Source organism: Colletes gigas, unplaced genomic scaffold (assembly GCF_013123115.1).
Source record: "Colletes gigas isolate AHSC1104 unplaced genomic scaffold, ASM1312311v1 Colletes_gigas_Sc00018, whole genome shotgun sequence".
Classification (NCBI taxonomy): domain Eukaryota; kingdom Metazoa; phylum Arthropoda; class Insecta; order Hymenoptera; family Colletidae; genus Colletes; species Colletes gigas.
This window is the reverse complement of record NW_025106647.1, coordinates 5,170,972-5,183,713: the sequence shown is the minus strand read 5'-3', so window position 1 is coordinate 5,183,713 and position 12,742 is coordinate 5,170,972. Positions and strand designations below refer to the sequence as shown.

At 44.8% G+C, this 12,742-nt stretch overlaps 1 protein-coding gene across 1 annotated transcript in view; it reads right to left on the bottom strand.

Annotated features, from left to right (window-relative positions):
- LOC122400417 (RNA-binding protein MEX3B) overlaps window positions 1-12,190 on the bottom strand; it is a 63,527-nt gene extending 51,337 nt beyond the window's left edge. Inside the window, exon 1 of the mRNA XM_043401873.1 lies at window positions 10,824-12,190. Within this exon, the coding sequence (XP_043257808.1) occupies window positions 10,824-11,121 (298 nt within the window). The 5' untranslated portion in view covers window positions 11,122-12,190. The remainder of the gene's footprint in view (window positions 1-10,823) is intronic.
- Between the last annotated feature and the right edge of the window lie 552 nt (window positions 12,191-12,742).

Genomic DNA, 12,742 nt, shown 5'->3' with positions numbered 1-12,742 from the left:
GACCGCGTAGAGGATGTTTCATAACGACTGCCACTTTGGCGAAAAGAGTTCGTACAAAGATATTTATCTGCCAGGTATAGCCGTCTCGATACTCTGATAATTCTTGACCACCTAGACGAAGACATTTTTATTTTTGAAATCTTTGTGGATCTAATAAATTTTGACGAGGATTTCGGAGGTGCAATATGTTATAAAATGTTTCACCGATACAACCTATATATTGAAATATAACAGCGACTTCGAGATAGTAACTTAAGCTTAGATAAGCGAGTAGCAGGGATGCGACCAAGCTATCACCTAGATTTATACTCCAGTTAACGATTGTATGATAATGTTTAAAATAACCGAGACTATGGAAGCATGCCAAGGTCCAACATCCGACCAAATGCAGGAGTCTCGCTTGAGCTGTGCTGTAACGTTTGCTGCTACAACTTCGAACAGATTCAACAAAAAACATAGTTTGATGTTTGTCATATGGTAAGTTAAAAACCCTAACGTTGATCCTAGCCACTGTAATTAATTAATGTTTGAAACGAGTAAAACAATGGAAGGTGGACGAGAGACCCGACGTCGAAAGAAGTACAAGGATTTTATTTGGCTCGTTGATCTGAACGCGTTCGAAGGTTTTTCGAGGGCCGTAGGACACGGTCCGAAAGGAAGAAACAGGCCTCGACGAGATACCGGAGGGCGGTTCGGAAGGCGAGCGACCTCTGGTCGAGGGTAGTCGGTGCACATGGCAGACAGAATAAATAAAAAACGAGAGAAACCGCTCATTTCAGCCAACGCGCTGTAAACATCTGCTAGGCGGGGGCACGTTGGCCTGCCAGTGACTCTCAACCGACGTCGGCACAAACAGCAAAAGAATGTTCGAATCTGGTGGGCAGATTCTCCTCCACCCAATAATTACCGCATTAATCTTTTTTTTCAAAACTAACGCATATCCTCTTATAATGTATTCAGAATAAATATGCGTTGGCCATCGCGAGAAATTGCCACTATGCGTGCATATGTAATTTTAAGCAAGATTTGACAAAACGAGTAACATTAATCGAAAAAAGTTATTAAATTTTATACGCGTGGATAATGAAAATATAAAAATGACCACGCGAGATTATTCAAGTGATTTAAGGTGAATGCGTAATATTTTTCATTATCAGTAAAAAATATTTGTTCTGAACGTGGAATATGGAATAACGGACAAGTTTATGTGTTCCAAATACATCGAGAGAGCCATTTTTCTAGAAAACGGGTTTTTCAAGACGGTACTCGAGATTTCTCGGAAACTATTAGCCCAATCAGCCTTAGTCTCTGCATGCACACGAAACACATATCCCTTTTGGAGCGAAGCTAGGAGGATCGTAAAACCACGAGAGCCTTCTTTAATATTATAAACATAAGCCTCGGGAAACATGGAAATCCCTAATTCGTTTCGTGTGTTTTCTCTCGACTGCTGAAAAATTTATATTTAAAACTAAAACTCGCACGAAGCTACCCTACAAATTTTAATAATGTGGGTTTAATAGTTTCGATCGTAATAAATCCCAAATATTGATTGATTATGTAGAATAGGAAATACCAAAATTTCCCGTAAACATAAACTACTAATTACCAGTCTCGTTCGATCACACGTCGATTATTCTTCATTCTTTTTTAACGATGTTGCAACACTAATAATTGAAGGGGCATATTTCTTAATATAGGTTAAGTATGAAATGACTCTTCGTAAAGAGCAAGAGAAGGCTCTTTGGAAAGTTATCGTTTCCAAATATAAGTAATGGCCACTCTGATAGGATGACTGACAAATTAGGCTCCGCAACGTCGTACACGAACCTTTAAGAAGTCTTTTATGGCAACTTCTGCTTATCTCTGAATTTCTCTCCACCCCCAGATCTCGTTTCACCCTCAACTTATACGCCATATTAACGTACGCTCCAATTTACTTTGAATCACGCTATGTTTCCTTTTACTCCTATCAGTTCGTTCCACTTAAAATAAACTAAAATAATTTAAATAAATATTAATCAATCGTACGAGAACGAATCTGTCTCGGATATCTGTTTTCTAATCGAGGTACGAAAAATTCTCCTTTAATCGTATCATCGTATATTCGACATCGTTGAATATTATCATCCCAGGCCAATAAACGTGCACCTCCTTAAGGTTCTCTCCCTCGTCTGCGATATTCGGCTACCTTGGCATCGTCTCTGCCTCTTCCTCCGGTTCTCTTTTCCTCTCCCGCGAGGGTTAAGTGTCGATCGAGTTTCAAGCATGAGAACGGAAAGGCCCGGTGTGGGTCGGCAGCTGCTTCGGAGGCCAACAAAGGCAACAACCACCGCCACCGTTCGCGTCACGGGTTCCTATGCTATTCCTCCACCGTCTATTGGCCTCCGGTTATTGCCACTGATTTTTCTTTCTCTCGTTCGGGATCGTCTGTGCCCGAGAGACACAGAACGAACCCCGAAAGCACGCCTTTATTTCGCCGTTTCTCGAGGTCGACGAAGGGTCTCTGGTCGGTACGGAGAAAGCACGGGAAGTTTCGACAACGTCGACCGCAAATTGAACCCGTGGAGGGACGGGTTGGCCTCGCGAACGAAAACAGAATCGGAGTGCGTGACAAAGTATGTCGTTAACAACGAGAGAATGATATTTCGCTGGCGTTCGCCGGTGTAAAGTTCCACTTGCGACGGAAGCTCTTAATTTTGCGGCCGACTTTGCGACGGAAAGAAAAGGGACGGACTTTCTGAAAACAACAATGACCAGAAGTCCCGGTTCGTCTCAAGCTCTTGACCGTATCCGTTCGTCCGAGCCTCCAAAACTGTTTTCGACGTAATTGCCGTTTTCCTCTTCTCTGGGACTTATGGCCGTCGATTCGACGCGTAGAACCACAAAACTCGGTCGTCGCGGTGCCCCATAATTACTCCGAAACGGACGGGGGACTTTCTAGGTTCTAACGTTATTTATTATTTAAAGTTAAACGAACGATCGAGGCATTTGCAATACCACTGAAACACTTGGTTCCTTAAACTCGATAATTACTCAAGTAATAAAATGTTTACTATGATTTGGACGATCGAGTTAAGTGTTACTCGATTTAAACGGAAATACCAGCGAGCAATTTCGACGAAACGACTCCATTAGAAAATATTTTGATAGGTTAAAGTCAACATTATTACGCCTACGCCGATAATCGAATTTAGGGAAGTCAGTCTGTAATTTCGGAGCGTCGTTGCAGCTATTTTATTGCTTTGTACGGAGATTTCCATTATCCGAGAAATGTTATGCTCCGCGAGTAACGTGTACAAAAGAAGCGGCACAATATGAGCTCGCAGTTGTAAATTCGTCAAGAGCAAATAAAGATCTTATATACTAACATTCGGAATTCCCCCCCATCCGTTGTATCTCCGAAGTTTGACCACACCGAGCGAGCGAGCGAGTCGTAAAATCCCCGGAAAAGATTCCTCCCGTCTGCTCGGTGCTTTTTACGAAGACGCGTGAACAGCGACGGGGTCCGTGCGGGTCTATTAACACGGTTTCATCCTCGACACAAATCTTCCATTTCGGTGGAAAAAGTAGTGTGACCTGGGCGGGCAACGGGCACGTGCTAGCACGCGATAGAAAAACGAATTCCTAGACCATAGCCTGTACTATTTAGAAACGAAACTTTGTACGTTTTACAGGAGCCAAAAGCATCGTTGTTCGTTGTTTACGGACTTATCGTTCGTAAAATGCAGATGATAGAATTTAAGAAAAATATTTAAACGAAACAAGCTGTTTCGAAAATTGCATCTAATCTGTGGTGCACGCGTGTGCGTGGAAGGCACGTCCACGTTTCCTTCGTTACAGTTGCTCTACAAATAACAAATACGCGGGCTCGGGACGTTTATCTCGGCTGCCGGCTACACACAAACGAGCTCGATAACCACGTTCGCCTATTTCGCTAAACAAACACAACTGTCCTACAGCAGTTGGCACGCGTTCCCGTCTTTACACACCGCTTACGGAGAAAGTTTTGCGCCTATTGCAACCTATAACCGGCGAAACGAGAGCCACGTAGAAGGCTCCTCTTCGCGTTTCGAGTGCGTGTCACAGTTAACAGAATCGGGGGACGGTTAATAACGACGCCTTTTCCTTCCCTTTTGCTAGCGGGTTGCTCGCGGTGGGAGTCGTTCGACGCTAACGACCTGGATAACCAGCCGTGATGTTTCCAAAGTAACGTCATCGTTCGCCGCGATGCGACACGAGGCGACGAGTCTGGCGACGGAGTCGCTCATTACAACTTCCGGTCCAGGAGAGCGAGCCAGAAAGAGCGCGGTGGGCGAGACAAGGACCGTGAGACGCGAATCGTGGACCGTGGACGTGGGAGGGGTAGGAGAGAGAAGAGAATCAGCAGCACGACGGACCCGAACAGCTGGAGAGAACGAGACGGAGAGGGCTAGCGAGAGGGAAAGAGAATCGAGCGAAAATGCTCAACAAATAGCCACATCCTCATAATGGAACGGCGTATCAAACTCATTAGACGTCGTTATTGAATCGACACGATTACGTTCCGCAGAAAGATACGATCTTCCCGTTAAAACCGAACGATCGACCGCGCGGACGGTGGTCGCCCGAGACTACGGAGTTTATTACCACGAATTCTCTCCAAGTGTCGCTGGCTACCGTGACACTATCAAAGAGACCCACGATCGTCCAAACTCGTGTAATTGCATTTCACCGATTCTATCCCACCACCTATTCTATTCCCAATAAAATCGAGTCCTGTTTCGGTATTCTTATCAAAAAGAAACGCACGTAAATTGCATAGAACCGTGATCCCCAACGGGATTATTTCGAATTTGATATTTTCGGGAAACAGTTGACAGCTAATGACTTAATCGGACACCGAGTAAAATTTCGTCATCCTTATCTCCCCTCGAGGCTCGTTCGTTTTTCTCTACGGTAAAGTTAACTCTCGGTTGACGAACCTAGGTCACTTTTGATCCAGCACGTAAAACTGTTCCTTACGGACTTTAATCAAACTTCGACAGACATTTATCGTAGACGTTATCGAACTGAAACGACCGGATTATGTACGGAAAGGAAATTTTCTTGAGTACTCGGAATTTCCCCACAATCAACGAGCAGCAAATTAAGTATTTAATCACGGAAAATATGTGCAACGGTCCGAGTTACTGATACTTCGACGATAATATGAAAGATATAAATAAATTTCAATTTCTCGGATCGGTAACTCATTAGTAACCTGAGTCACTGTCGGTCATATGTCGAATCGTACCGGCCAGGCTTCGAGCCAGCAGTTCCAGGAAGCGGTGGGGACAACTTTGTGACATTACGGGAGGAAAAAATCGCGACACATCGAAAGGATTCACTGTATAGGTGCACGCGTGCCACGTAGCTGCAACGTAGAGGCAAAGGCTCGCGCGGTGCGTGTTACACGCGTTAGAGAGATTTAGGCATGCGAGATACGGGAACTCGGGTCGCGTTATAGCAATGATTCATGCTCGGGTACGTTAAACTGGTTTCGAGGCGGGCTGCAGCCGCTGGAGAAAGAAAAAAATCATGTCCCGATCTACGAGACACAATGCAACGTTAGAGAGAAAACAGGGCCCCCCTGGACTTATGTAGATCCGCAACCCCGGCTAGGCTTTCAGCGGTCGCAGGGTGTACTGTCTGGGAAAGCAGGAAGCGAGTATTTTATGTAAGAACGGAAAACTGTAGTTCACCGACCGTCGTGTGGTTCCCGCTCAAAGAAAATGTTCGAAAATGTCCGGCGAGTAATGCGAGATTTGTATTACGCTCGCTGTTATCTCGAGCGTTATGTTTCATGCTCGCCCGATGGTAGTGCTTCGAGAACGAATTCTACAAAATATTCTATTACATAAACAGACTCGTCCAGAAGAGAAAATGGACTGCAGTTTATTATTAAATACCATTTAAAATTCAAATACGAATAAAATTACAAAATTTCCGGGGGACTTGTCACGAGGCTATCCACGCTATTTCATAAAACTTCCTGTATCGTACTAATCGTATTTCACTCGCTCTTACTGTTCTTTTTTTTTCAAATAAAATTTAATCAAATATACATATATCGTCTCTCGATGAGGAAAGGTTGCACGAAAATGTTTCGTTCGATACGAAGAACCTTCTTCTGAGTTACGTAATAGCTGGGACACCTTTTATAGAAGTGTTACTCGAACCCGTAACTATATTTAAACTTGAACAAATGTATAATCGAATGTTTCTCGACCAGAATGACGCGAAAGTTTGATCGATAATTGGAGATAAATGAAAATTGTTTCAACGATAACGTCGCTCCGTGCGTCGAGTGTACTCGCTTCTACGCGCGTTTTGGTCGCACGACACCATGCCAGCGGTTCTCAAACCGCGCGACACGGCCCCACAGAGGATGCGAGAAAGCCCAGGCGAACGGAAGGGACGATAAGCACGTACGGAAATCCGTCGCGGGTTCTGAATTTAAAACACGGATAGTCTTGACACCGTTCTAGGTGTCCGTCTAATGTTATTGGACGGTCAATATTAGTGCGTCTCGCGTGATGACCGCAGACCTCGTACGGCTTCCTTTTATACGCCATCGTTTTCTCTTACGTCGAGGGTAGAGTCAATTATAAACAGTGAACGAATAAATTCGTTGGTTTAGGTTACTCTACCTTGGACAATATCCATTTTAAAAGTTGTAATAACAAATAGTAGATTAATAATAATCTAAACGTCAGAAAAAGATAATAAAATAAGTAATAAATTCGATTTTACCAAATAATGAACTTAAATTGACACTAATCACCCAGAATTAAAAGAAATAAATTGCTGCAAAGAAACTTTGAAAGGAGAATCGCATCTACGTGAAACGATAAGTGTTGCAAAAAGGTGAGACAGATGAAAATTATATATACGGCGTGTTGTATATGCGATAGCGAGGTGTTGAAGGAACGATTTTGGCATCGGAGGAGCGATGCGCCGTTGTCAGGTACTGTTATTCAGATATAATAAAACGCTATCGATCAGATACCGGGGACCAACGTTGCTCTAGCGCGACGTGGAAAATGATATCGATGCAATAAAGCACGCGAGACATTGAACTCGACCGAAAAAGAGGGACTCTACGTCATCCTACCGCATTATTTTCTAGCTGTATTCTTAACGGTACCGCTACGATAAGAGAAATTAGAGGCAAATAAAATGATTTCTCTTATTGGTTTGTTCAATTTACGCCTCTCCGATTTGCCTTCGTGTACCAAAATATTTTGTTTAAATCATTCCGTTGACCTCTTATCATACTTCTAATTTCACGCTACCTTCTTATGTATCTGCCAACTATTTCATACGTATCTCGGTCAACTCGTAATTTTATCACTTAGAATTTCCCACAACTTTGTATTTTCATACGTTGAAATATGTTACGTACAGAATTAAAAGAAGATATATCGAATGCGCATATGCGTGGCAAGTAGACGTGAAAATTTCGTATTTTAATCGTGAGTTTGTAATTTTCTTCCAGTTCGTGACGAACAAAGTAAATAACGTGAATAAGATTTCGACTGAAAAGAATGCAGAAGAGCGCGCGCGATTTTTATCGATTTCTAATTCAACGTACGTACGCAAGATATGCCAAGTTGTTCGGGCAACCGTCCAATTTCGACTTTGCAAAATTTGTATCGAGCGGGGTAAATTGCGCACGCGTTTCTACGTGACGCAGATGCGCCGATGGCCAAGAGCGAGGCGTAGATGATCGATCGACGGCACGTGCTATCATCGATAGCCGTCCCTTCCGCGTGTATTTACAAGCGTTCTATATTCCACTAAACTTTCCCTTCGACGTATCGAGTGACAGCACGCGAAACGCGGTGAAAAAAAAAATATTGGTATTACTCCGACAATGCGTCAACTTCTATCGCGATCGACCAACGGGAAAAACAATCCGATAAAAATTGCAAACGGCACGATCGAATGATTTCAAACAAAAAGAGTGCCGTTTTCGCTATCTTCGAGAACTATCGGTAAAAGCGCGAATCTCACGACCGTAGACACGGGGAGAGGCCGCAAAAGACTCGGTATTGATCGCAGCGATCAGGCTTGCGAGATTATTTATCGTGCGCGCGATCTCTGACAGCCTTAAGATTTAAATGGCAAGCCACGTGGCGCCGCGTCGCGGTCAATCGGGTTTTCTCAATTTCGAAACGCATTACGGAACGAACGAATCGCGTCCCACATAGAGGTGTGACTATCGATTATCGATAAGTTATCGATATATCGATGAAATATTGTTAAACCGAACGCGAGTGACGCGGGGAAAATGTGACGTATCAATTAGGAGCGATTCTCATAAAATTTGTGGCCCCTCGCGCGTTCCGCCGTGACATTTTTTGAGAATAGAAGAACATTATTCATTATGTTTTTTTAGAGATTGTAAAGGAACACGCTCGGAATGGAAATTCAATGGAAAGATTATCTTTTCACAGCGCGTTTCTAAGGCATCGCCACGTTTTCTACCTCGAGACGTCTCGCGTCTCGCGTGCTCGATAAAACGCTACGAACGAAAATTGTTTTTTCATCGTCGGGGAACGTCCTGAATATAGAATAAAATTACTGGACACGACTTATTGGTTGCTGCGTGCGTAAAAAGATCGGAAGTAGCAGCGCAGCGACCAAGTCACGTACGCGTCCGTTACTTTTGTATCTGGCCGTTGCTTTAACATTTGGAAGGACGAACGGGCTCGTAAAACTCTCCACCCTAATATTTTGTTTGAAATTCTCCAAGTTTAACGGTCGTTGACGTTTCGTGCCCTCTGGTGAGCAGCCGACTGGCAGCTAGCGTAAACACAGCTTAATCTTGACAGTACGAGATAATAACTAACTACAATCTCCGCGTTTCGTGAATCGTCTGGCGCACCATTATCGATAAAATTACGCAGACATTACCCGTTTTAATTGCATCTCGTCGACCCGTTACGATCGATAAAACGTATACACGTGCTTTCACAATTATGTGAAACGTTTCTGCCCGCCATGATGAATTCTAATAACTCGCTTCGCGGGAAACATTGGAGCAGAGTATGGTCTCCATTTCTGACACCTTTTTTGGAAACCAACGGTAGAGAAAAAACTGCCCGAGGACGACGATATCGGCACGGATAAAAGAACGGGCGAGAGAGTTCCGAGAAACGGTCGATAGCTAGATCGAAGGTTACAAAAAAGTTATCGAAATACTTTATTTATGCATCGTATACATATGTATGCCGTTTGGATCACGATCGTAACGCGAACTGCTTTTCTATACTTTTCTTTTTACCGTATTCGAGAAACTAAGTTAAACGTTGGCCTCCGCGTCGCGAAGGTAGTTCGACGAGCGACCACGACCTACGACAGAGTTCACTGTACGACGATCCCGCCGTGCTTCCAAATAAATTTGCTTTTCGGAGTTAGATTGGTTTAATTGCACCATTACTTGATACCGCGTTTCTCGCAGCGTTTACGCTCACGCCCGTGCCAATGAACTGTCTGTCGGCTGCGCTATACACGACAAATTCCGGTAACGAGTAATGCAAACTAAAGTACCGGCGAATTCGACTTACGTAAACGCGACGCTGTTCGAAACGTATCTCGATGTCGTTCGTGGATTTCTTAATCGTCTATTATTCGACGCAAAAATATGTATTAAATCGACCAACGTTGGTCGAGCATTACACGCATGAAAAAAAGCTTTCGACATTCGCAGGTCATATCAGCAAGAGAGTACAACGAATATCTTTGTTGACGCGCAGTCGTACGATTCGTGTCATTCTGGAGCTAGCTAAGCCTCGTACATACAATCACGATTTATCGAGTCACGACTTCAAGTTTACTTTTCGACTATAAAATTTATCGTCGCCCGATAAATCGTTATCGATTTAAAAAAAAAACTCGTAACCATTTGGTCGCTGCATATGAAATGTCGTTTCAGGTCAAGTTTAAACAATACGACACTCTATTATCTATATGTGTCACATTTATGGAAACGAAACGTGTTACAACATTAAATTTTCGAATAATTTCGTAATATACAATTTATACCGGAAATGTTTGAACAACTTTTTCTTACAAATTTATATCGCACAGTAATAATGGAGAACATAGATTCAACTGTTACATCGACTTAAGAAGCGTTCAAGTTGAGGTTGGAAATTCAAAGCTGTTGGAGGCATTGAACATCGAACCGCGAGGTTGACCGAAAGTGATTGTAAACAAGGAAATTTTGAAACAGATCACTGAGAACACAGTCAATCTACGATCGTTCGTCACTTTGCAAAGATTGCTGAAGTAAAGAAGTTGGATAAATCGTACGAGCCGATAGAGGTTGCAAAAACTCGCGCGATCAAATTAAGAACAATCGACAAAATGGCTGGTCACGAAATAAAAAAATAATGCTTATGCGACGATCAAAATTTTACCACACTGTCCTAATCTACAACTTGAAAGTTTTCTTTTCGTCGAGCGGTTGCTATAGAAAATTTTCGTTCCATCGCAACGTAGAATCTATAAAAGTAGCGTCGACGAGTTTACGACCTTCGGAACTTCTGATATTTATTGAACTGGAATAACGAAGCTGTTCGATCGTTGGAAGAAGTCACATGGAAACCGCGTCGGTTAAATGTACGATGATTTTAAAAGTGATTTGACGCTTTTCAGATACGAGTGACAAATAAATGACATTTCATGTGCATCAACGCAATATTTATACGTTTCGCCATCGGTGTGTTACACACGCGATAGGCGAGCCCGTATTTCGCGAAGTCGCCGAGAGTCCAAGTTATGTTCGCGCTTACCTTGTCGGCCGACGATCTCCGCCACGTGCTCGCTGCTAGGCACCGGCACGCACTCGGTCATGTTCTGGCTCTTCTTAGAACGTGCCTCCTCGAATACGCCCGCTGGTGTCGTTTGCAGAGGATCCGGATCGTTGGCTGTTCCGGTGCCGGTACCTGTGCCGGTTCCTGGGCATCCAGGAGATCCCTCGAGACCGAGCATAGATAATTCTAATGCCAATTGCAGGGCTCGTTGGTCCTCGAGGGAAGTGGCCGCACCGCCATTCGCTCCGCGATCCATTTCGCTGAACAAACTCGGCATGTTGGCTCAACTAAATATCGCGTTTTATCGCAGTGACAAAGTCAGTAGTACTTATGCACGTGTGTATCGTACAGGGCGTAAATCACAGTTTCTCACTATATTTTTTTCTCTCTTGACCGTAATCTCGCTTGTCTTCACAACCTGTGTCGTCTTTTTTGTTAGCTGTAGTTTCGCTCGTGGCTGAATCGTTGGCCGTTCAGAGGTGTCCACGTTAAACAGAGTCTTTAATTCGAAATGATCGGAAAAAACAATGAAAACACACGCGTGAGCGAGCGCGTGAACACACCGCACACACGATTATTTAGGACGAGGGACTAGAGTGCCGCCTCACACCAAGAAACTGTGCGTGGTCACGAGTAAATGTATTTAGGAAAAACAACGATGCACCGTACAAAAATAAAATCGTTGACTCGCCGGTGATCGCTCTCCGCCTTGCTCCTTTTTCGTCCGTTCCTCGGCGACGTGCGTGTATTCGAACGCACCGCGTGAGTGTTGTTCGCACACTGGAAACGTGTGGGCTACTCGTCCGTAATCTCGTGTCTCGTCCACGATCGCGCTTCCTTCTCTCGGCGATCGGTCTCTCACTCGCGCGCTTTCTTTCGCCGCGTGTAAAGCCAGCGACGAAAATGGCCTTCTCGATATTTGCACTGGTCGGAACAGTTCGTAGAGGTTCGTGTTTAAAGAGCACGACTTGCAACCATCAAAGTCGTCGCTCCCGATGCTCGTGTTGTTATGATTATTATTGTTAGCCTGTCCCTTTTAACCGATATACGTGTATATAATTCGTTCGTTCGTCCTCTCTCCTGTTTCTCTCCGTCTCGTTCGCTCTCGTTTTCCCTTCGACGGGACGACGTAACGTAACGTAACGTAACGTAACGTAACGTAACGGCGCGTGATCACGTTTGGGAGCTTCGTCACCGACCGACTGACTAAAGCGTCCGAGAGCGTCGTCGCGCGACTGAAGCACTGAAAACGGAGGCAAGGGGCGCCGCGCTCTCTCTTTCGTTCCTTCTTTCTCTCTTTACCTCTCCCTCACCGCGATCTTTCCTTTCGAAGGCAGGCGCGTGCAACTACCCTCTCGCTCGTGTTACCACTGCGACTGACTGCGACGTACTGCGACTGCGGGTGCTACAGCCGGCGCGCCGCCATGTGCCGGACGCCGGCTATGCGTCCCGTTGATTGGTCGCTCCGGTCACGTGGCACCGTACCACCCCTCCCCACCACTCTCTGGCCAACCGGCGCACAAAGTGCGAGCGCACCTACCGGCCGAAAGCGCCGCACTTCGTTCGCCTCCGGATACGGGCGCGTGCACTCGTCTCTACTGGCTTGCAACCCCCTCCGTGTTACCGCTCGTGCTCGAGCCTTCGCGAAGTTTCCCTATGGATCCGCGCTAGAACGTCAGCTGCACCACCGATTTTCCACGGCGGTGATTCCTAGCCCGGGACTGGCCGGGATCGTAGCTCCATCTCTTCGCGATGCCACGAGATGCCTGGATCGAGGGATGCAGTTTAATTCTGTCGGTGTTGGCTCCCGCAATTTAATTATTCACCGCCAGTATCCTTGGTACACTTATTTAAGTGCAATTTTAATCAAGGATTCGAGCGCCATTCTTCCAAGAAAT